The sequence below is a fragment of the Cebus imitator genome, unplaced genomic scaffold (assembly GCF_001604975.1).
Source record: "Cebus imitator isolate Cc_AM_T3 unplaced genomic scaffold, Cebus_imitator-1.0 Scaffold23, whole genome shotgun sequence".
Lineage (NCBI taxonomy): Eukaryota > Metazoa > Chordata > Mammalia > Primates > Cebidae > Cebus > Cebus imitator.
In genome coordinates this window covers 10,838,352-10,863,276 of record NW_016107338.1, presented here as the reverse complement: position 1 = coordinate 10,863,276, position 24,925 = coordinate 10,838,352, and the positions used below count along the sequence as shown (strand labels likewise).

Here is a 24,925-nt window from a genome sequence, read left to right as displayed (position 1 = left end):
CCTTCTCAGTTCCTTGGCCCAGATTCAAATCCAAATTCTGCTCTTACTTTCTGTGTGATCTTGGGCAAGTTTGTCCCTCAGTTTCCCAGTCTGTTAAATCTGCTGCCTGACTTGCATCTGCATTCATATGCTCTAACTTATTTTTCTGTCATTATGGAAGAATGGTCTATGCTGCCAGGAAAGATCAGTCTGTCTCATCGTATACTGTTAAGGACATTACTCTAGCAATTCTCCCTTCTCTCTTCTGCATCATTAAATTTTCCCTCTCAACGGAATATTTCCCATCAGCATAAATATTTTTCTCTCTTAAAATTCTCTTCTGCCACTGTTTTCCCCTCTAGTGCCAACCTGTTTCTTTTCCTTTCAGCAAAACACCTCAAAGGAGTTGAGTATATTTGCTCTCTTCATATTTGCTCTCTTCCTCCCATTCTTTATTAAATTCATTCCAGTCAGGTCTTTGTTCTCATCACTTTACTGAAACTGCTCTTGTAAAGTTATTAATGGCTTCTCGACCTCTTACTCCTGGGCTCAAGCTATCCTCCCACCTCAGACTCCTGAGTAGCTGGGATTCCAGGGATCAGTCACTTTACCTGGCCTTATTAATGGCTTCTCCTTTGTTAAACCCAGTGACCATTTTTCAGGCCTCATTCTATTTGACTTGTCATCAACATTTGGCACAGGTGATTGTTCTCTTCTTGAAACGTTCTTATCACTAGCCTTCCAGGATACCACACACTTTTCTTTTGCCTCAGCTGATGGGCCTTTGCTAGCTTCATCATTTTCTTGACTTGTTTAATGTTGTGCTCTGAGGCTTAGTCTTTGGATCTTTATATTCCTTATCTGTACTCACTCCCTCGGTATTATCTGTATTCTTAAACTTTAAAGTATTACCTATTTACATACTATCCTCAAATTTGCAGCTCCAGACACATAATCCACTTGCCTATTTGAACATCCACCCTTGAATATCTAATAGGCAACTCATATTTAATGTGTTTGAAACTGAGCTTCTGAACTTATTTCCCAAACTTGTCCTTCCTACAGTCCTGCCTCCTCTCTGTTAATAGTAATTCTTTTCTTCTAGTTACTAAAAGATAAAAACCTTAGAATCAGCCTTGGCTCGTTCTCTGTCTTTTACAATTAGACAGCACATCTTGTGGACTTTACCTAGAAATTATAAAAAGATTCCCAGAATCTGGCCACTTTGTACCACTTTTCTAGCACCCCAAGCCAAGTAATCATCACATCTTCCTTGGATTATTGCAGTAGCTTCTTAATTGATCTATTTCTCTCTTATGTTTGCAGCCGGTTCTTAAAACATTAGCCAATATGAGTCTGTTGAAACATAACTTCGATTGTCACTACTCTGCTTAAAACCCTCTAGTGGCTTCCTATTTCACTCAAAATATAAGCCAATATCTTTGCAATGACCTACCAGAGCCTTATGTAATTGGACCCTCCTTTATTTTTCTGGCCTTGTGTCCTACTACTCTCCTCTTGACCACTCTGTTCCAGCCACATTGTCCTCTTTGTTATTTAATGCCTCTACACCTTTCCAGTTGCTGTTTTTTTCTCTGTAGAAAGCTCTTTTCATGTATTTACATGTCGATTTCTTTACCTTTTTTTGGCCTTCTCTCAAGTGTCATCTTCCAGTGAAGTCTTCTCTGATCACCCTATTGAAAAATATTACCTTTTCTTACTCCCCATTCTTCTTTCTTACTTTTTCCTTTCACCACAGCACTTACCTCTACCTAACATATCTTATGTTTTGCTTAATTGCTTTGTTTGTGTTTCTTCCTACTATGCTGTAAGCTCCCCCAAACAGATTGTTTTTCCTTCCTCCAGGGCCTAGATCAGTGCTTAGCAGATAGTGGCACTGTTCTAGGCCCTGAGTGAATGAGTGAATGAATGAGTGAATGAATGAATAGTAGAAGAAAATCATAGGGTTCTTATGTAGATTAAATGAGTTTAACATAAGTAAATTCTTAAGACATGGACTGACACATAGAAAGTACTCTATAAGTGTTAGCTTTTATTGTAATTTTCATAGCATGTCCGTAGACAGTCCTGTAGCCAATTGGGGTAAAGACTTAGTTGAGTTGAGATGTCTTAGCATACCATCTTCCATTATCTCAGCTTTGACTGGAAATGCCACACAGGAAGAACTATGGTGGTGACCCCCATATTTTGGGGGGTGGAGGTTCCTTAGGGAAGCTTGATAATCAAGATTTATAAGGAAAAAAAATCTAATATTATCAGTACTAGGAATATTACCTGAAAAAACTGATGCTTTTCTTTACCTGCCCCAAATAAACATTACAGTTTAATGGGAAATGAACTTTAAAGTTATACAATTAGTTTTTTCTTTTAATGTATGAATTTGCCTTAAAGTTCCTAGTCCACAAAAATAATTTTAAAAATATCTCTTCTAATAAAATAATTTATCTAATCAGATAGTAGCTTTTGAAAATATGAGACATCATGTTTTCATCATTTTTGCATCTTCTGTGTATATGAGGGAGTAAAGATTTGTTTACAGATAGTAATCTGTAGCTGTCATATGATAGAACTATCTTGGCCCAAGCTTAATGATTGAAAAGTTTTATTTGATTAATCATTTTTGTTTCAGGGATACTGCAGATCTAATGAATAATTACATAGGGTCAGTATGCCATTGTAAATTATTAACATTGTGTTTCCTATACTTCATATTGAAAGTATCATTTTTATTCTGGTAGGCACATAGCTGGCAACCTGGAATAAAAAATCCATATCGTGGTGTTGTTGTGTGGCCTGTTCCTGAAAACATTGAAATCACTGTAACACTTTTTAAGGTAAGTTCCATTTTTATAGGCTATAGAATCTATTATATAACCAGGGTTCCAAATGACAGAATATTTCTGTGTTCATTGTTCTATACATTTGTGTGCAATCTGGTACCTACTGTGCATTATTTTTAGGGACATAGCAATTTATAACAAATGCAAAGGCATCATAGGATTTCATGGTCTATAAAGTCTGAATAATTTGGGGATCTTTTTGAACTTGTTATAGTTAAGACCAGCTGAGATACTGCTTTTACCACTCTCTACATTATACCCACAGGAAACTATAAAATACCTTCCCTGTGGAAAGCTGAAGAGTATGAAAATTCTGAATCCTGACCTTCATTTTGTTAGCCTTGTTTGATAAAAAAGATGCTTTAAAATTAGTATATGATAAATATCTTATTAATGTTAACATAACAAGATATGTTTTAAATTGATATTTGGTAAGTATTTTATTGACATTAATATTTAAAAGTATTGCAGCTTAAAGGCAAAATGTGGTTGTAAATTCAAAGTGCAGATCTAAAAACATAAAAACCTAGTTGTTCATATACCCTCTTTCCTATTTCATATGTATTTTCTCTTGAAAGTCTTCCATATGTCTTGAAACATTATAAAGTAGTCCCTACATGTGGTAATTAAGCACTAGAATATTTACTTTCCTAACCAACTCCTTTCCTGCTCCATAAAAAGTTGGGGACAGGTATATACCAGTTTTAGCCTTTTGGAAGGTGGTGGAGTTAGAAAACAAATGCTTTTTTTCTTCTTTGAGTCATGTAAGTTGTGTTGAGGCTACTTTTATAGTAGTATGTAGCAGGGGAGAGGTCATCTTATTAAGCGTAATTTAGTAACAGAAAATTTGTGAAAATCTGCTAAATATTTTGGGATGTGAAATTAAAATAGACCAAATGATATGGCTTAGAGTATGACATCATTGTGTAAATAGTACTTTTGATTTTGCGAAACAATATATTAATTTAGTCAGAAAGTACTTCAGAGTTCAATAGAACAAAACAATATGATGAATATTAATGTACTGGCCCACAAATGGAATACTAATTTTAAATGTTCTGTATTTCATATATATTTTATTAATGATTCTTGACATTATATGTATTTTATAGTTTTGATATTACTGTTATTGACATTATAACATTACTTGATTATGCCTGACAGTTGTATACCATTCTTGATTTATTCAGGGAGAAATAGAAATGAGACAGTAACTGCTGTTCCTTTTTTTCAATATAGTCAGAACCACTCTATTGCCCCCCCTCCTTTTTTTTTTTTTTTTGGAGTCAGAGTCTCCGTTTGTCACCAGGTGCCAGCAGGCTGGAGTGCAGTGGCGCAATCCTGGCTCACTGCAACCTCCGCCTCCCGGGTTCAAGCAATTCTCCTGCCTCAGCCTCCCGTCTATTGACGTTTTAACGAGCTATCCTAAGAGCCAGTTGTTAAGCCCCTCCTATCCATTTTTCTCCTACTGGAATGATGCACTAGTCTTGGTAGTTAAGAGCAATCTCTCTGGTGTCAGAAGAATCTTCATATGCATTATTAGTTCATTTAATTTTCACAACTCTAAGGTTTTGTAATGATTCTCATTTTACTGATAAGGAAACTGAGACTAGAGAGGAAAGTAACTTGTCCAAATAGACTATGATTTAGCCCTATTCATTTCTCTACACTGTACTGCCTACTCTGTAATAAAAAGAGTTGTGAATATTGATTACAACATAACATCTCTAACATACTTGAGGCAGACTTTTAAGTTATTTCTTGAGTATTTTGTTTTAGTCCATATTGGCAAAGTAAATGAATGGACTTAGTTATAACAACTTTTTAACAAAATGGAGATAGAGAATGAGGGGCTAGAATAGAGCTGATAGATAGCCTCCACCTTGTGTTTTGGGAAAGGATTCAACATTGAAAGTGGCTGTTGAAATGTGTTACTTGGAGGATTAGGAGATAAGTGAGGTTTTCAAGTACTGATGAGAATGTTCAGCATATCCTTATCTTTGAATTTTTAGACTTGGAGTGTTAGTATGTAGAAAAAAAACCCAAACACCCCTTCCTCTCAGTCTGCTGTATGAAATGTTTCTGTACAATTGTGCTATTGAGGCAACCTTGTGACCATTTTCAATATTTAAATGAGTAGTATATTTAATCTTCCTGATTCCTTTAATCCTCTCAGAATTCTTAAAGAAAAGCAGGAAAGTAAAACAGAACAAAATGGAACAAACTTTTCATTTGTTCGTGGTAATTCTTGAATCTTGTTTTTGAACAACACATAAAATATTCAGATGAAAAACTTAACATTTCCTCTCTTTCTAAAACTTGTATTAAATCTCATAATTCACTTAATCTTGAAATTTGTAAATAGGAAAGGACTGCTCTGAACCCTTTTTCTCCTTAGTAAGTAGCATATACAGAGGTACGCTTATAGAGAAGGTGAAAGTTATCAATATGCTTCATTTTTCTGTGATTTAACCAAAAATTAATTTCTTTAGCCTGCTTTTGAGATTTGAGTTAAATTGAAAATAGCTGTTTTTAGTAAATTTTTTTTAAAGCCCTTTAGGATTTTGAAAAGGAAAATGGCTCTTCAAGCTATTTTTAATTTTTCTTTTTAGTACAGTGCTAAGAAAGGAGACAGTAGAGGGAGAGTAGGATATTAAAAAAAGCTTGATTGATTCATGCTATAAGCAATTCACATTACAAATGTTTTTGTCTGGTCAGTAATGTAGTTAATTATGTAGAGATACCATTTTTAAGTGTCTTGAAAATGAGCATCCTTGCTACTGCTTTTACGTCATTTTACTGACTTGGCCCTATCAGATGTGCTTCTTGGTCTCATTAAAATTATTCTTTGGTAAAAATTCTTTTAGGGGTAATATATTATCTGTGCTTTTAAAAATATTTCATCTGCTTTAAAAGTTAATGTATTATGTATATGATGTTGTTAAATGTTTATTAATTTATAAGATATATATTCATTACTTCATTAATTCAATATTCTTGAGAGCCTTGTTATGTGCCAGGTACTGTTCTAGATTCTGGGGGCACAGTGGCTACACTGAACCAACAAAGTAGTTAAAAGTCAGACAGACCTGGAGCAGCAACATAGCTTAAACACTTACTAGTTGTGCACTGTGGGAGGTTGAGGTTGCATGCCTTAGGTTTGAGGTTTCTGCTCTGTTAAATGGGAATGAAGATAGTACCTACCTCATAAGTTGCTTTGAGGAGTAAAACACTTAACATAAGAACTGGGACATGGTGAGTGCTCAGTAAATATTTTATATCATTAATTTGATACTAACTGTGCTGGAGCTATGCTCCTTTCCTCAAAATACAAAATGATAGGAGAGGGATAGGCAGGGAGAATGGTATGATGTCTCCTCTGCATTGCATCACACTTTATTACTTGGTCTCTCAGGTAGTATTCTCTGTGCCCTAAGTACATCATGGAAAAGTTCTTTCATCCTCTATTTATTATAATTTTTCTCCATAAACCCACTTTAGGGGCAGAGCCAGCTGAGGAAACAAATATTAAGTATAGTTTTCCACTTTCCTTTTCCTTCTATCCTTTCCCTGTCTACCAGCACCAAAGAAACATCTTTTGGCAGGTTTTTATCCTACCTATATGAATTTACTCATAAAAATAGTGGCTTCAGTACAGCTCAGACTCAGCTAACTGCTATGTTATTATACTAGAAAATGAGTAAACAAACATAACGAAGTAACTAAGGAGTTTGGAATTTATCTAATAAGTTGTAAGAGTTGTTGAAGAAATCTGAGATGGTACTAACGTGGTCAGAACTGTTGTTTGGGAAAATTAATCTGTGTGCAAGATTGAATGGAGGTCAGAGAGACTGACTGAGAGAATGCTGCAATCACTTTCATCTTGAACTAGCCTAGGTACGAACTCAACTATGGCAATAGAAATAGAAGATCATTAATAGACCAAAGTGGAACCAATCATAGATAGATATTTCTCTGTGAAAAACATAGGACCTGAGATCAGTAGGGAAATACCAGGGCCCATCTCCCAGCTGTGTATGCTCAATCTTAGAGTGCAATGTTGAGCCAAAAGCATGCTTTATGTAGATATTCTCTTATTCTCTTGATACCTCCATTCCTACCTCACCTCTGTTACATGGAATGAACTTGAGTAAGTTAAATGTGCATATAAAGTGACCCCACTACTTTTCTCTCTGTTTCTTATACTTTGTTGCCTTTTGTCTTTACTTATTCTCAAATCTGTGGAAATCCTATATAATCCCACCCAGCCCAGATGTTTTCTCTCTCATGAAGTTCTTCTTGTTTATTTTTGTAAGAAGTGGTGTGTCATTTTCCTCTGGTAAAACCATTTATTTCTTTCATCATAAATTTATTTGGATTTAAAACTACTGTGTTTTTCTTTGAAGGCAAGGACAACTGTCTTTGAATCCATGAAACATCTCTATAATCCCTTATATACTAAGTCCCCAATACATATTTCTCAAATAATGCTTGCAAAAGTGTGCTTCATTTAAAAAAAAAAAAAGATTGCCTTTGGTTGTAGGGTCCATTACCCTTTCTCAGGTTTCTAAGGCATTTCTAGGGTTAATGAGGGAGAGATAAGAGGAAGGACAGCAGTAGCTCTGCTGATTTGTTATTTGTCTAGATTATCAAGTACCTTTCAGTGCTTTGAAATTCCAGCTGTTTATTTAACCTCTGCACTAAAGAAAACTTTGCCGCTAGTGGTACTTTAAGTTACCTATAGGTATAAAAACAAAGGCAGGGCTTTATGTTAGCATTTAATGTCTTAATAAAATGCCTCTTAATAGTTCATTTACTGGTTTAATCTATCTCTGATTAGGTTTATTTTTATTTTAGCGTAGATGCAATCATGGGAGATAGTGTTACACATCAACACAAATAAAATAGAGGACTCCTTAACATTAAATAATGATTTTAATTTAGATAACTTATGGAAGTATTATAAGAGTAGAGTATGGCCAGGCACAGTGGCCTACAATCCCAACACTTTGGGAGGTCAAGGTAGGGGGATTGCTTGAGCCAAGGAGTTAAAGACAAGCCTGGGCAACATGGTGAATCTCTACAAAAATTTTTTAAAAAAAGACCAGGTGTGGTGGCTCACACCTGTAATCCCAGCACTGTGGGAGGCCGAGGCAGGCAGATTGCTTTAGCTCAGGAGTTCAAGACCAACCTGGGAAACATGACAAAACCCTGTCTTTTCTGAAAATTCAAAAAATTAGCTGGGCACAGTGGTGTGTGCCTGTAGTCCCAGCTACTCTGGAGGCTGAGGTGGGGAGGATCGCTTGAACCCAGGAGGGGGAGGTTGCAATGAGCCAAAATCACACCCCTGAACTCCAGCCGGGATAGCAGAGCAAGACTCTGTCTCAAAAAAAAAAAAAAAAAAAAAAAAAAAAAAAAAAAAAAAAAAAAAAAAAAAAAAAAAAAAAAAAAAAAAAAAAAAAAAAAAAAAAAAAAAAAAAACAAGACTAAGAAAACCGCTCAAAACCATATATTTATATGGAAATTAAACATGCTGCTCTGGAATGACTTTTGGGGAAATAACGAAATTAAGGCAGACATCAACAAGTTATTTGAAAGTAATGAGAACAATGATAACACACACCAGAATCACTGAGACACAACTAAGGCAGTGTTAAGAGGGAAATTCAAAGCACTAATTGCCCATATCAAAGAGTTAGAAAAACTTCAAATTAACAACCCAACATCACAACTGAAAGAATTAGAGAAGCAAGGACAAATCAACTCCAAAGCTAGTAGAAGATAAGAAATAACCAAAATCAGAGCTGAACTGAAGGAATTAGAAAATTAAAACCCATTCAAAGATCAATGAATTCAGGAGTTGCTTTTTTTAAAAAAATTAAGATTGATATGCCGCTAGCTACACTAATAAAAATGAAAAGAGAGAAGACCCAAATAAACACAATTAGAAATGATGAAGGGGCTGTTAACACAGACCTCACAGAAATGAAAATAACCATCAGAAACTACTATGAACACCTCTTTGCACACAAACTAGAAAACCTGGAAGAGATGGATAAATTCCTGGACACATACACCCTCTCAAGAGTAAACCAGGAAGGAATTGATTTCCTGAACAGACCAATAACGATCTTCAAAATTGAATCAGTAATAGCCTACCAACCAGGAAAAGCCCAGGACCAGATGAATTCCCAGCCCAATTCTACCAGATGTACAAAGGATAGCTGGTACTATTCCTACCGAAACTATTCTAAAAAATTGAGGGGAGGAACTCCTTCCCGACTCATTCTATGAGGTCAGCATCATTCTAATAACAAAACCTGGCAGAGACACAACAGAAGAAAACTTCAGGCCAATATCCTTGATGAACATTGATGCAGAAATCCTCAACAAAATACTGGCAAACTGATTCTAGCAGCACATCAAAAAGCTAATCTACCATGTTCAAGTAGGCTTCATCCTCAGTATGCAAAATTGATTCAACATACACAAATCAATAAATGTGATTCACTACATAAATAGAACTAAAGATAAAAACCACATGATTATCTCAATAGATGCAGAAAAGGCTTTTTGATAAAATTCAACATCTCTTTGTGTTAAATACTCTTAAAACTAGGTATTGAAGGAATATATCTCAAAATAATAGCTGTCGATGACAAACCCACAGCTAACATCATACTGAATGGGCAAAAGCTGGAAGCATTCCCCTTGAAAACTGGCACAAAACAATAATGTCCTCTCTCACCACTCCTGTTCAACATAGTGTTCTGGAAATCCTGGCCAGACCAATCAGGCAAGAGAAAGAAATAAAAAGCACCCAAATAGGAAGAGAGGAAGTCAGATTATCCCTGTTTGTCGATGACATGATCCTAAACTAAAAAACCTCATAGTCTCAGCCCAGAAGCCCCTGCAGCTGATAAATAACTTCAGCAAAGTCTTAGGATACAAAATGAATGTATAAACATCACTAACATTCCTGTTCAACAATGAAAGCCAAGCCAAGAGCCAAATGAGGAACACAATCCCATTCACAATGCCCACTAAATAATAAAATACCTAGGAATACAGCTCACCAGGGAGATGAAAGATCTCTATAATAAAAACTGTAAAACACTGCTCAAAGAAATGAGAGATGACACAAACAAATGGAGAAACACACCAGTGCTTATGGATAGGAAAAATAAATATCATTAAAATGCCATACTGCCCAAAGCAATTTATAGATTCAATGCTATTCCTATCAAATTACCAATGATATTCTTTACAGAACTAGAAAAACCTATTTTAAAATTCATATGAAACCAAAAAAGAGCCTGAATAGCCAAGGCAATTCTAAGCAAAAAGAACAAAGCTGGAAGCATCATGCTACCTGATTCCAAACTATACTGCAGGGCTATAGTAACCAAAACAGCATGGTACTGGTGGTACAAAAACAGGCACAAAAACTAATGGAATAGAATAGAGAGTCCAGAAACAAGGCCACACACCTGCAACTGTCTGATCTTTGACAAAGCTGACAAAAACAAGCAATGAGGCAAAGATTCCCTATTTAATAAATGGTGCTAGAATAACTGGCTAGCCATATGCAGAAGACTGAAGCTGAACAATTGTGTCATATTCCAATCCTTCCTCTACAACCCTCTCAATAAAATTATAACAAAGAGCAAGCCGCTACATAATTTCCCTTCCACTTACTGTAGACAAAAAACAACTCAAGATTAATTGAAGACTTAAATGTAAAACTCAAAACGATAGAAACCCTGAGGGACAACCTAGGCAATACCTTTCTGGCCATAGGAACTGGCAAAGATTTCATGACAAAGACACCAAAAGCAATTGCAAGAAAAGCAAAAATTGACGTGAGATCTAATTATACAAGAGCTTCTGCACAGCAAAATAAACTATCAACAGAGTAAACAGACACCCTACAAAATGGGAGAAAATATTTGCAAACTATGCATCTGACAAAGATCTAATATCCAGCATCTATAAGAAACTTAAATTTACAAGAAAAAGAAACCAACAACAAAACAACCCCATTAAAAAGTGGGCAAAGGACATGAACAAACATTTCAAAAGACATACATGTAGCCAACAAACATCTGAAAAAAAATTCAACATCAGTGGTTAGAGAAATACAAATCAAAATCACAGGATAGCACCTCACACCAGTCTTGGAGTGGCTATTATTAAAAAGTCAAAAAATAACATGCTGGCAAGGTTTTGGAGAAAAGGGAACACTTATACACTGATGGTAGGATTGTAAATTAATTCAATCATTGTGGAAAACAGCATGGCAATTCCTCAAAGAGCTAATGGCAGAAAGACCTTTTAACCCAGCAATCCCATTACTGGATATGTACTCAGAGGACTACAGATCATTCTGCCATAAAGAAACATGCATGCATAAACTCATTGCAGCACTATTCACAGTAGCAGACATGGAATAAATCTAAATGCCCATCAGTGACGGACTGAATAAAGAAAACGTTATGTATGTATACCATGGAATACTATGCAGCCATAAAAAGGAATGAAATAATGTCTCTTGCTGGAACATGGTTGGAACTGGAGGCTATTATCCTTAACAAACAAACACAGGGAAAGAAAACCAAATACTGCATGTTCTCAGTTATAAGTGGGAGCTAAGTGATGAAAACTCATGAACACAAAGAAGGGAACAACAGACACTGCAGCCTATTGGAAGTTTGAGGGTCAAGGGTGAGAGGTGGGAGAGGAGCAGAAAAGAATAACTATTGGGTACTAGGATTCATAGCTGGGTGAGGAAATAATCTGTGCAGCAAATTTCTGTGCCATGAGTTTACCTGAGTAACAAACCTGTACATATACACCCAAACCTAAAATAAAAGTTGGAAAAATTATAATAAAAATAATGCAAAAAAAAAAAAGAATAGGGTATTCTGCCTCTCCATTTTTAAAAGCTAGTAAAAGCTAAAAACAAGGCTATTTGTATTTTCTTAATTAGATTTATTGGACTAAAGACATGTATTTCAATTCAATTTCATGTTTTGCTTTTGTTACAGGATCCTCATGCAGAGGAATTTGAAGACAAAGAGTGGACATTTGTCATAGAAAATGTAAGCTAATGGCAAATTCCTTCATTTTTCACATTTTCAACTTTATATATGCATTTTTAAGGTACATTGGCATTTTGGTGGTAGGAAAAATTTTGCCTTATGAAAATTAAATAGTGATTTGTAGCTTTTAGAATTGTTTTTAGTGAAATGATAGCCAATAACAAAATTATTTGTAAGAAATGCTTTTATTAACACTGTAAGTATCTAATACCAAATTATATGTTTGTGTGTGTGTGTGTGTGTGTGTGTGTGTGTGTGTGTGTGTGTGTGTATTCTGTTTGGGTTTAAGGGCAAGCCCATGTCTTAGTCATCTTTTTATCTGTTCAGCATCTAGCATAGTGCTCGTCACGTAGCAGATGCTCATCTTAACATTTGTTGGATGAAATCACGAATAACCTTTGAAATCTTTAAAAATAAAGTATGTGGGCTGAGTGTGGTGGCTCACACCTGTAATCCCAGCACTTTGGGAGGCCGAGGCAGGCAGATCGCCTGAGGTTCAGGAGTTCGAGACCAGCCTGGCCAACGTGGTAAAACCTTGTCTGTACTAAAATATAAAAATTAGCCAGGCGTGATGGCGAGCGCCTGTAGTCCCAACTACTGGGGAGGCTGAGGCAGAAGAATCGCTTGAATCTGGCAGGCAGAGGTTGCAGTTAGCTGACATTGTGCCATTGCACTCCAACCTGGATGACAAGAGCGAAATTCTGTCTAAAAATTAAAAAAAAGTGTGTACTTTAACTCTTTATTTGGGTTGAGAGATCCTAGATTGGTACCTTAATAATCATCTTATTTTTGGAATCCCAAGTGACTAGCAGGCATATAGTAGGTGTTCCGTAAATGTTTACATACTTGGAATTAAGGAAGACAGGCCATCCAAATATAGTAATTAATAATGTAGGCTTGGAATTCTTGAAAAATCTGTCAGGTAAGGGAGTAGACATAGGATGAAATAGAAAATATGAGAGAAGAAATAACATTCCTTCTCTCCAAACATTTATTAATATATTAGATTCACAGAAATCTATTGATAATAATATAGATGGCAGGAGTCAAATAGACCTGATTTCCAGTCCTAGCTCTTCTACTTACAAGCTCTGTGATCATGAGGAAGTTTCATAAATTCTCAGTCATAAAATTATAGGGTTGCATGAAGATTAAATAATTTTCAGTGAATAGCTTTTACCATTGCAGTCATTATGACTCTTCATCATGATAATTGTTAAAGTTTTAAAATGTATTTATAACAGGCTTATCACATGCTTTGTGTCATATCCTTCCTTTCTATGCCTGACTTTGTTATAAATCTCAGTGACAAAAGGAACTTTTTGTTTTTCCCCAGCAGTAATTGGGTCATTTTTAGGACTAAAGAGCTGAGAAGTTTAGTAGTGAGATCAAGTCCATTATAGATTTATTTTTATATTATAAAGTTATGAGACTTCAGAAGTATTGTGAAATTGCTATATTCTTAATGCATGGAAAGAGCACAGATGTACATGTTATGACCAAAGCATTTAAAATACATTAACTCAAGAGAATACACTAATTTATATACTCTAGGGCAACTATCATAAATTATGAACTATGTCAAAAGAATGAGTTTATGTAATTAAACCTAAAACAAAACAAACAACACAAAGGAAGTACTGTAGTCTCACCTGGAAGATAGAGGAGAATGGGGTATATCTCCCTCTTTAGTTTTCAGGAGGACATTAATTTCTTTCTGCCAAGATCAACTCCTGTATGGTTGATCTATACCTGAGATTTGAGAATAATTTTTTTTCTGCCTATCTAAGTATATTAACTCTTTTTTCCTGCTCTAGAAAATCTAGGCCAGTTTTCTGAGATGTGTACAGAACCCCTGCTTGCATAAGTAGAGTTAACAAGGGAAAAGTTTTATTTCATTAGTTTTTGTATCTACCACAATTTTTTTTTAACCATACTATCTTTGGGGTAGTAGCTTCTCAATAAATATTTGTTGAAGGAGTGAGGAGTAAGTATAGTTAAACTCCATGAACTGTTATAAATCCTGTAAGGATTCTTTTTCAGAGAATAATAACATGAGTAACATCCATCAACTTTACTCAAGAAAATTTGAAAAGTACATCCTAGTGGCAGTAAAATAGCATGTGAAGGATCCATATGCTGTTACAGTAGAAACTTTTCTGATCAACTTTATTGAACTTACATGGATTATGTCATACTTTCCATCTTGTCTATAAAACATCCTGGTTTTAAGCCCACGTGCGTCATTATGGTTAGGAGGCTACTCTCTGACACTCTCCTACACACATCTGCTCTTTTTTTTTTTTTTTGACAGAGTCTTGCTCTGCTGCTCAGGCGAGAGTGTAGTGGTGCAGTTTTGGCTCACTGCAGCCTCCATCTCCCAGGTTCAAGTGATTCTCCTGCCTCAGCCTCCCAAGTAGCTGGGATTACAGGCACACACCACCAGGCCCAGCTAATTTTTTGTATTATTTTTAGTAGATATGGGTTTTTGCCATGTTGCCCAGGCTGTTCTCGAACTCCTGGCCTCAAGCAATCTGCTTGCCTTAGCCTTCTTAAGTGCTGGGATTATAGACGTGAGCTATTGCACCCCACACTTCTGCTCTTATAAATGAGTTGTCAGTTGGGCATGACCCTTTGTAAAACTTCTTAATGCTGTTGACCTATTACTGTAATTATGTAATTAAATTAGGTATTTCATAGCTCAATGGAAATAATCAGTTTGAAGGATTATTTCAAGAATTGCTAAGTGCTTTAGAAAGATTTGATAAAAGTGAGTTGTTAAAAACTGCTGTTATGTCTGGTGTGGATAATATATTTTTACAGTTGTAAAAGTCTGGGGAAAATTTACAAAAATCTAGAATGACTTTGCATTCAGATTTCAACTCTCTTGTCCTTATGTCTTCTTTTAAAAGAAATCGAAATTTATTAATGATACATTGCAGGCATTGCTTGTATGAGAAAAGCAACAATTAATAAAGTTATACTCAAAGAAGAGGCCCCCCGCAAAAAAAAAAAACAAAAAAACAAACAAAAAAACTGGCAAATGAAGCACATTAATATGTCTTGAACAAAATTAAAAATTTTGAGTATTAATATTTATAATTCTTCCCTTTAATTTCCCAACCCCTTATGCCAATTAGATCATTTAAGAGGGATTCTACTGTGAATGTATAAACAAGCCAATCTCATGAGATTTGTCTGTATTACTATCTATGGGATTTAATAAATATTCTTAGGCTGGGCATGGTTGCTTACACCTGTAATCCCAGCATTTTGGGAGGCCAAGGTGGGCAGATCACTTGAGGTCAGGTGTTGGAGACCATCCTGGCCAATGTGGTGAAACCCTGGTCTCTACTAAAAATACAAAAATTAGTCACGTGTGGTGGCGCATGCCTATAATCCTAGCTACTCAAGAGTCAGGCCAGAGAATCACTATAGGTTGCAGTGAGCTGAGATTGTGCTTCTGCACTCAGAAGGAAGGAAAGGAGGAAGGGAGGGAGGGAGAAAGGAAAGAAATGTTCTAAGACATTTTCGCTGCATTTTTCAGGTATTAGTAGTTTGCTTTACTTAACATCATCTAATGAGAGAGTTTTAACCTTTCAAGTAGATGATTCTGTATTCATTCATTCAGCAGCTAAATATTCACTGAGCAGTTTTCACTGAGCATGTATTATATGCTAGGGACTGTTCTAGGCAATGGAAATAATGGTGTATAAAACAGATGATTCAAGATCAGCAACACAAAGGAGATTCAGTCTACCAAAAAAAAAAAAAAAATTAGCTAAGCATGGTGGCATATGTTGTGGTCCTGACTATGCAGGAGGTGGGAGGATTGCTTGAGCCCAGGAGGTCAAGGCTGCAGTAAGCTGTGATTGTGACACTGCACTCCGGCCTGGATGACTAAGTGAAACCCTGTCTCAAACAAAACAAAACAAAACAAACAAAAACCAGATAACAAGCCAACAACTCTCTTCTTCGTATAGTTTACGCTCGTGTGTATGTAAGAGAGAGAGACAGGAAGAGAGAAAGAGGATAAAAATCAATGTATGAAAGATTTAATGTGTTAGATAAAATAAATACATAATGTATGCTAAATATATAATAGGTTACATAAATGCTATGGAGAAAAAAGGAAGAGGGATAAGGATCCCCCATCTTTATGATTACGTAGTTATAATGAGCCACCTTATTATTTCTAAGGTCTCCAAAAGAGAATTGGGGTATGCTTGTCAAATTTATTTAAAATATATTTTAATAAGAGAGCTGATGAAATGAATATTGTAAGGTATGGGAAAGTTTTAAAATAACCTTGGCATTCTATATATAAACCTCTCCTAGGTTGTAGCTCCCCTCAGTGGCGAATAATGAAATTGACTCTTTCAGCTCATCATGGAGCAATAACGTGTTACAACGTTACAGGTTTCCTTACATTTTAATGTGCTTTCATATTTCATACAAAAGAATTAGTGAATTTCAAAGAGCTAAAGTTCTTCCCTTTGTCTTGTAAAATATGAGTTTTGTTAGAAATTCTGTTGGTACTTTGTCCTGACACTGAAAATGTATACTCTTTGAATGGAATTTTAATAACTTTCTTTTCTTTGCATATTGTGTTACAGCCCCACAGTTAATAAAGAATATTGAGACTTTATCCATAAGGTCCAATAGTAGCATTAGTAACAAAGAGTGAAGTTATATTTAATATAAAGTATCCCAATAAAACAGAAGTCTCCAAATATATATCACTGTAACAAATTTATTGGACCCTTACTATGTGCCCAATACTATGTATAATAGAAGGCTTTATACACATTATTTAATTTGCTCATTATAATAACTCTGTGAGTCAGATATATAACCCTATTTTACAGGTAAAGAAAGTGAGGTTTAGAGAGGTTAAGCACCTTGCCCACAGTTATACAGCTAACAGTTAGGGATTTTATCCAGTCTTGTCTTTCTCTAGGGCTTTTGCCCTTAACCTCTACTGCAATAACTGGCTACCTTAATAAGAAAGATGAAAGGAGATCATTTGAAATTGTAGAATCATAGGTAAGTTTTTAATCAGTCTTCTGTAGTGGTAGGCCTGTGAAGAATGTATCTATTAGATTAGTGAAGGTAGTCTTTAATTTTTGTTTATTTACAGTCTATAAATTATTTGAGTTAATCATTTGACTACTATTGACATTATAAAATGAAATTCTAGAATTTATCAGTCACTAGAGTTCTTAATATGTTTTCTCAAGGCAACCTTACTGCTTCTTTGTGCAAATTGAGATAATGCTACTTTCATTACATTGGTTCTCTTGTTTCTGATTTCTTTGTTTTGTCCGAGCTTTCTTCTTTGGACCGGAAACTTTAGAGGTAGTTCTGCCACTTACTGGCTACACAACCTTAGATAAGTCATCTAATATTTTATAGCTTCCATGTAGACATGTATAAAATGATGCTATTAATGTCTACTCCACAGGTTACTGAAGATTAGAAATAATATATATAAAGCATCTAGCTTGGTAAGGAGTAGTTATTTTTACACTGCTTCTTTCTAGAGGTCATAGAAAAATATAAAGGAAAGAAAAGTAGATTTCTAAACTTTATTGTTGCAGGATTTTAGTTTTTCCACTCCTTTATACCACTTACACCTCTGAGTGATTTCTAGGCTTTACCATTATCTCAAAACCATGACAAGGCAACTTGTAACATCTCACTTGGACTAAACTTAAAATATTTTTGTTTTTTCGTCTTTTGATTTAGGATATTTTCCCATTATAAATTTAATGTAGGATTAAGAACAAGTTTTTTTTCCCTAAAAGTAAACAAATTCTGATAACATATTAATACATATCTCTGGGCCTTTGTGTTTACTCATAATATGATATATGAATATACTTCAAAAATATAAATGTTTTAAGTTATTTATTTTCGGTTATTTACAATCCATTTACGTATCAGTAGTGTAAATAATCAAGAATGGATACTATAAAACACTAGTTTCTTTTTTATCTACTACAATAAAATAACATCTGTTCATCCAGGCAATTGACATTGTAGTGTTTGTTTGTTTGTTTGTTTTTATGAAGCCACAACAGTTATATTTAGAAAACAAAATTTTTTTTCCCCCTTTCTGGTGTTTTAGATTACCCAATTAAATCCAGAACCATTACATTTGTAAATAATATCCATAGGTTTTAGTTTCTTGTTTTTGCTTTTGAGATGTCTTGCTCTGTCACTCAGGCTAGAGTGCAGTGTTGTGATCATGGCTCACTGCAGCCTTGAACTCCTGGGCTCAGGTGAACCACCTGCCTCAGCCTCCCCAATAGCTGAGACTATAGGTACACACCACCACAACTGGCTAATTTTCTGTGTTGTAGAAATGGGGTCTCACTTTGTTGCCCAGCCTGTTTCAAACCACTGAGCTCAAGCAGTACTCCCATCTTGGCCTCCCAGAGTGTTGAGATTATAGACATTAGCCACCACACCCAGCTGGTTTTGGTTTTTAAAATCTAAAAAATATTATTTTTCTGATTCCATTTTTTAAAATAAATTAAAAGCATATTGATGAAAGACACCAATCAGATTGAATCCATTCATTCATGTGTTCAACAGTTCTACAATGTTTTAATGTACATTTTCTATATGCCCAGACATTTTGTGGTTATCGAAGATAGACATGCAGAATTTTGATTTTGAGATTCATGATTTTTTTTCTACCACTTTTTTTTCTGTGAAATTGGGATCATCTTATATCTAGGATGTCCCACAGTTATAACTGGTAGTGTTTTTTTTGCTTTCTTATTGCTGTATAAAATGATGATCCTAAACTAATGAAAACTTATAATTGATGACATAAGATAACCTGTCCTCAAGAAGCTTATAAACTAATGAAGTGTTAGAGAAGGAAAGAAAGAAATGCAAAGAAAAAAAAAATGTTCATAGGGGGATGGTAATGGAGGTCAGAGTTAGGGAATAATTCCAGGAGGAAGTGGCTACAGAGTTTAGTCTTGAATAAAAAAGGAAGTTAGCCAAAAAAGGCATTTTAAGCAGAGGAAGGAAGGAAAGAAAGATAAGGGCAAGAGAAACAATGGAGAGTTTAGAGCAAAAATAATCAAAAGAGGAAAAACAAAACCAACCGAAAATGTGAGCTGCCCCATTAAAGATTAATAGACATCTGCTTTTTGTTTTGTAACTGTTAACCCAATGAGTTTAATAATAGGCGTATGATTAACTTGGTTCTTCATCCTCCATGGAGATCAGTGGGACATCAAAATTTTACTTGGTAATACCTATTCACTATCCAGTCTTTCCCTTATTTCCGATTGTGATCAGTGAGATGGGAAGTTCAGCTCCTCTAGTCCCTTTTTTATTGCTGTTTGATGTTACTTCCAGAATACTTTTAAGTGAACAGTGATGGCTATTTTAATTTTGTTAATTCCAAGGCAGATGGTTGGGCCTAATAGCACATGCCTGTCATCTTAACACTTTGGGAGCCAGAAGTAGGATTGCTTGAGCTCAGGAGTTCAAGACCAGCATGAGCAAAATAATATAGTGAGACCTTTTCTCTGCAAAAAGTAAAAAAAAATAGCTGGATTGTGATGATGCATGCTTGTAGTCCCAGCTATCCAGGAGGCTGAGGCAGGAGGACTGGTTGAGCCTGGGAGGTTGAGACTGTAATGAGCTCTCATTGCACCACTGTACTCCAGCCTGGGCGACTGGGTGAGACTCTGTCTAAAAAATAATAATAATAAAATCCAAGGCAGTATTGTAAATGCTTCTCCCTGCTTTGTTTCTTTTGTTGGATTATGTTGAACAGGATTACTTGCCTAACCAAACTCACCTGACAAGATTGTACCAAGAATAGAGATGATATAATGGCTCAAATAATACAATGTAAACAATATAAAATCACATTTCTAACCTTATTAAATTTAAGTTTGAATCCTTCTCCAAAATCAAGTCAATCTCTTGATCTCACAAAATAACAATTCTCATAAATTACTTCTACTTTTTCTTTTAGAGAAAAAAAGTATTTAAATGCTGCTTCTCTCTTTTAGTTGATTTAGTTATCTCCACCTGGTGCTACCCTTGACTTGTGGAGATTATTATAATTCAAGATAAGATTTGGGTGGGGACACAGCCAGGTCATATCATTCAGTCCCTGGCCCCTCCCATATCTCATGTCCTCACATTCAAAACACAATCATACCTTCCCAACAATCCCCCAAAGTTTTAACTCATTCCAGCATTAACCAAAAGTCTAAGTCCAAAGTTTTATCTGAGACAAGGCAAGTCTCTTCTGCCTATGAACCTGTAAAATCAAAAGCAAGTTAGGTTACTTCCTAGATACGGGGGGGTATGGGCATTGGAAAAATACACCCATTTCTAATGGGAGAAATTGACCAAAACAAAGGGGATACAGGCCCTATGAAAGTCCAAAATCTAATAGGGCAGTCATTAAACCTTAAAGTTTCAAAATGATCTCCTTTGACCCCATGTCTCACATCCAGGTCACACTGGTGCAAGAGGTGGTGCCTACCCTTTTGGCCTTGGCCTTGGGCAGCTCCACCCCTATGGCTTTGCAGGGTACAGCCCCCCTCTTGGCTGCTTTCATGGGCTGGCATTGAGTGCCTGTGGCTTTTCCAGATGTTCAGTACAAGCTCTTGGTGGATCTACCATTCTGAAGTCTGGAAGATGGTGGCCCTCTTCTCACAGCTCCAGTAGGCAGTGCCCCAGTGGGGACTCTGTGGGGTAGCTCCGGCCTGACATTTCCCTTTCACACAGCCCTAGCAGAGGTTCCCCATGAGGGCTCTGCCCCTGTAGCAAACTTCTGCTTGGACATCCAGGCCTTTGCATTCATCCCCTGAAATCTATGTGGAGGTTTCTAAACCTGAATTCTTGACATCTGTGCACTTACAGACCCAACACCACATGGAAACTGCCCAGGCTTGGGGCTTGCACCCTCTGAAGCAATGGCCTAAGCTGTATGTTGGCCCCTTTTAGCCATGGCTGAAGTGGCTGGGATACAGGGCACCAAGTGCTGGACCTGGCTCAGGAAACCATTTTTCCTTTCTAGGCCTCCTGGCCTATGATGGGAGGGGCTGCTGTGAAGGTCTCTGACATGCCCTGGAGACATTTTTCCCATTGCTTTGGTGACTAACATTAGTCTCCTCAGTACTCATGCAAATGTCTGCAGTTGTCTTGAATTTCTCCCCAGAAAATGAGGTTTTCTTTTCTGTCACGTTGTCAGGCTGTAAGTTTTCCAAATTTTTATGCTCTGCTTCCTTTTGAATGCTTTGCCACTTAGAAATTTCTTCTGCCTGATACCCTAAATCATCTCTCTCAAGTTCCAAGTTCCACAGATCTCTGGGGCAGGGGCAAAATGCCACCAGTCTCTGCGCTAAAGCATAACAAGAGTCACCTTTGCTCCAGTTCCCAAGAAGTTTATCATCTCCATCTGAGATCACCTCAGCCTGTACTTCATTGTCCATATCACCATCACTATTTTGGTCAAAGCCATTCCTTAAGTCTCTAGGAAGTTCCAAACCTTCCCACATCTTCCTGTCTTCTGACCTCTCCATATCTCTAGGAAATTCCAAACTTTACCACTTTTACTGTCTTCTTCTGAACCCTCCAAACCGTTCCAACCTCTGCCTGTTACCCAGCTCCAAAGTCACTTCTACATTTTCAGGTGTCTCTATAGCAGCACCCCACTCTCTGTGGTACCAATTTACTGTATTAGTCAGCTTTTAAGCTGCTAATAATGATATACCTGAGACTGGGTAATTTATAGAGAAAAGAGGTTTAATTGACTCACAGTTCTGCATGGCTGGGAGGGCCTCAGGAAACTTACAATCATGGCAAAATGCATGTCTTCACAGGGTGACAGGAGACAGAATGAGTGCCAAGCAAAGAGAAAAGGTCCCTTATAAAACCATCAGATCTTGTGAGAACTCACTATCACAAGAACAGCATGCGGGAAACTGCCCCCATGATTTAGTTATCTCCACCTGGTCCTGCCCTTGACATATGGGGATTACTACAATTCAAGATGAAATTTGGGTGGAAACATAGCCAAACCATAGCAGGAATTTAAGACATTTTTATAATCCATGGAATCATTTCAGAATAAGAGGCAAAATTAGGAATTTTACGGGTGAAACATGGATTCAAAGAAAGGCCATATTTTGGTGGAACTGCTTCTAGTTATACTTCCCAGGTCTTCAAAGGTATGCATCTTACTCCTTTCTACTAAGGGTAATTGAGAAGAAAAGTTAGAGAAGTGTTGAGGATTTGAATCACACTTACTAGCAGTGTAAATTTGTACTTTATATAATTTATCCTCTTTAGAACCTCTGTTTTCTCATCTACAAAACAGGGATAGCTTACAAAACAATACCTATGATTAGAAATGTTAAAAGTGTAAAAGACATCTAGAACAATGCCTGGTGTATGGTAAGAATTCTATACATGCTAATAATAAATGGCAAAGACAGACTTTACAAATGAGGGAAAAAATAAACTTGGAAGGAAAATTGAAGAGGGAATAGGAAATCCCTTAATTGATTAAGTTTTTTTGTTTTGTTTTGTTTTGTTTTGTTTTGTTTTTAAAAAAAGGCCATGGAACTGTTAGATACAAGATTTAGAATGGAATATCTTTAACCCAAGAACAGATCTTTGTAAGTACAAGGCTTCGAAACAGATGCATATTATAGTATAGAATCACTAACCCAACCATTTAAATCTGTGAAGCCATTCTTCGTTCAGTGGGCAGTCTGTAACTTCATTGCTGCGCTGATGCCACAGCTAGCTGCTATCACACCAAGCATGGGCTCCTGACCTTGAATCTTGGGACTATTAGGGATTCATGCACGGATGAACTTGAGTATTGAAATATCTTTTAAGTGTGGGTCAAAGTGTGTTTATGAAGGTACTTAAAAAAAAATCAAAATCAGATTTGAAATGAATCTTTGCCCAAACACTCTAAAGACCAATGCATATTTTTACAATTTTTCAAAAGTAAGTGAGTGAGGTAGGAAGACCACCTCTAGTGTGACTATGTTGTTACTTTGTAACTAACTTTACATTGTAGTCTCCTTTTTATCTTTTTTTTTTTTTTTTTAGTCTAGTATAGGTTTTGTAGACAGCAAAGGGAAGGCACTAACATGTATCAAGTAACATTTTAAACATAATATTTAAAAGCTTAAATTTGTTAGAGGTTTAAATTAATGTAGAAGTATACCTTTCATCAAAAGACCTTTCAACTAAAGGAAGTAGAGCAGTTACATAATATTTTTGCATTATAATAGTCATTTCTATTTAAAGCTGTTAATAAAATAGAAGGTATTTTAGTGAATCTCCAACATATGTCCTTGAAGATCAATGTAATAGGAGACTTCTGGGAGTTAAGGAAAATACCACAGCTTTATGCATTCTAGTTTCTATCAACTAAATAATAGTCTAAACTTTAACATTTATACTGAAATGAATTTGATGGCTTGTAATTTGTGTAGGTGTTATTGAATCACAATAGTATAATGGCAATCTATCTTCTAAATTGCTAGAACTATTTAGCTTATTCTTACTTCCTGCTAGCTACCTTCAGATGTCTTTTATATAGATGAGAGAGAGACAGACTACCAAAGTTGATTTCAATTCTATTTTTTGCCAGCTGAAGGGAGGAAGCTGATAAACATGACAGTTAGCTATCTAAACAAACCTTGAATAGCACATTAGAGATGTTTAAAACCAGCAATGTATTTGAGCAACTTTTTACGTTTATTTATATAAATTCAGCATTACTGTCACACATAAGACATTATAACATTATAAATCTGCATGAGGCCTTCCCCCCCCCCGCCCCCGATGGAAAACATTAGAACAGAGCGTTGGTAATTGTTTTACAGTAGGGTTCTAATGACACTTCATGCTGTTTTGAGACAAGGTCTCACTCTGTCACCCAGGCTGGAATGCAGTGACATGATCATGGCTCACTGCAGCCTCTACTTCCTGGGCTCAAATGATCCTCCCACCTCAGCCTCCCAAGTAGCTGGGACCACAGACCTGTGCCACTATGCCTGGCTAATTTTGTATTTTTTTGTAGAGATGGGTTTTTTCCATGTTGCCCAGATTGGTTTCAAACTTCTGGGCTCAACTGATTCGCCCACCTTGGACTACCAAAGTTCTGGGATTACAGGCGTGAGCCACCATGCCCAACCAACACTCCAGACTTTAATGGAAAAACATCTGTTTTAAGATTTTTTCAATCTGCTATTTTCATTTGTCTCTTTTCTTTATTTGTTCAATAATATGTAAATAAACTTCCCTAGCCTTATAATGGCATGGATTTTTGGCTTTCTAGTTTTCTGCCACACCAGCCATTTTGAAAGACTCATTAATATGTTGGACATTGCTATATAATTATTTGCTCAAAGGCAACTATAAAGTAAATTACAAAAACAAAGAAACAAACAAGAACTTAAAAATCTAAGTTAAATTGGTTATTTGTATAGGATTGGAACTTTGCATTATGTAATTGGGATTTAGGTGCATTTGTACTAACTGACAAGCAAAGGAATTTTTTCATTAATCATATCCTGTGAAAAGGCAATTGCTGATGTTCCAAGAGATGCCTAACTGATTAGAGAAACTAAGTTTACATGTGCACTTCAGATCTGTTGTAGAAATTTACCAGCTTGAGGACAAAAAACTGTTTTAAAACACTTTTAAGCCCTCAAGAAAACACATTTTTCACAACACTCTCTGTGGATAGTCTGCTATCTACATTTAATTTTCCCCTTTTTTCTATTCTAGTGCCTCATTAATCTCTAAAATTTTTTCATGATTTTTTTCCCTCATAATATAGTTCTCAACTTTAAAAAATTATGGGCCGGGCGCGGTGGCTCAAGCCTGTAATCCCAGCACTTTGGGAGGCCGAGGCGGGTGGATCACGAGGTCAAGAGATCAAGACCATCCTGGTCAACAAGGTGAAACCCC

At 36.1% G+C, this 24,925-nt stretch overlaps 1 protein-coding gene across 7 annotated transcripts in view; it reads left to right on the top strand.

Annotated features, from left to right (window-relative positions):
- Nucleotides 1–24,925, top strand: part of EHBP1 (EH domain binding protein 1) — a 333,194-nt gene that overhangs the window by 68,153 nt on the left and 240,116 nt on the right. For all 7 annotated transcript variants that reach the window (XM_037736195.1, XM_037736194.1, XM_017522174.2 and 4 more), the window contains exons 4-5: nucleotides 2,739–2,834; nucleotides 11,888–11,941. In XM_037736195.1, the coding sequence (XP_037592123.1) occupies nucleotides 2,739–2,834; nucleotides 11,888–11,941 (150 nt within the window). The remainder of the gene's footprint in view (nucleotides 1–2,738; nucleotides 2,835–11,887; nucleotides 11,942–24,925) is intronic.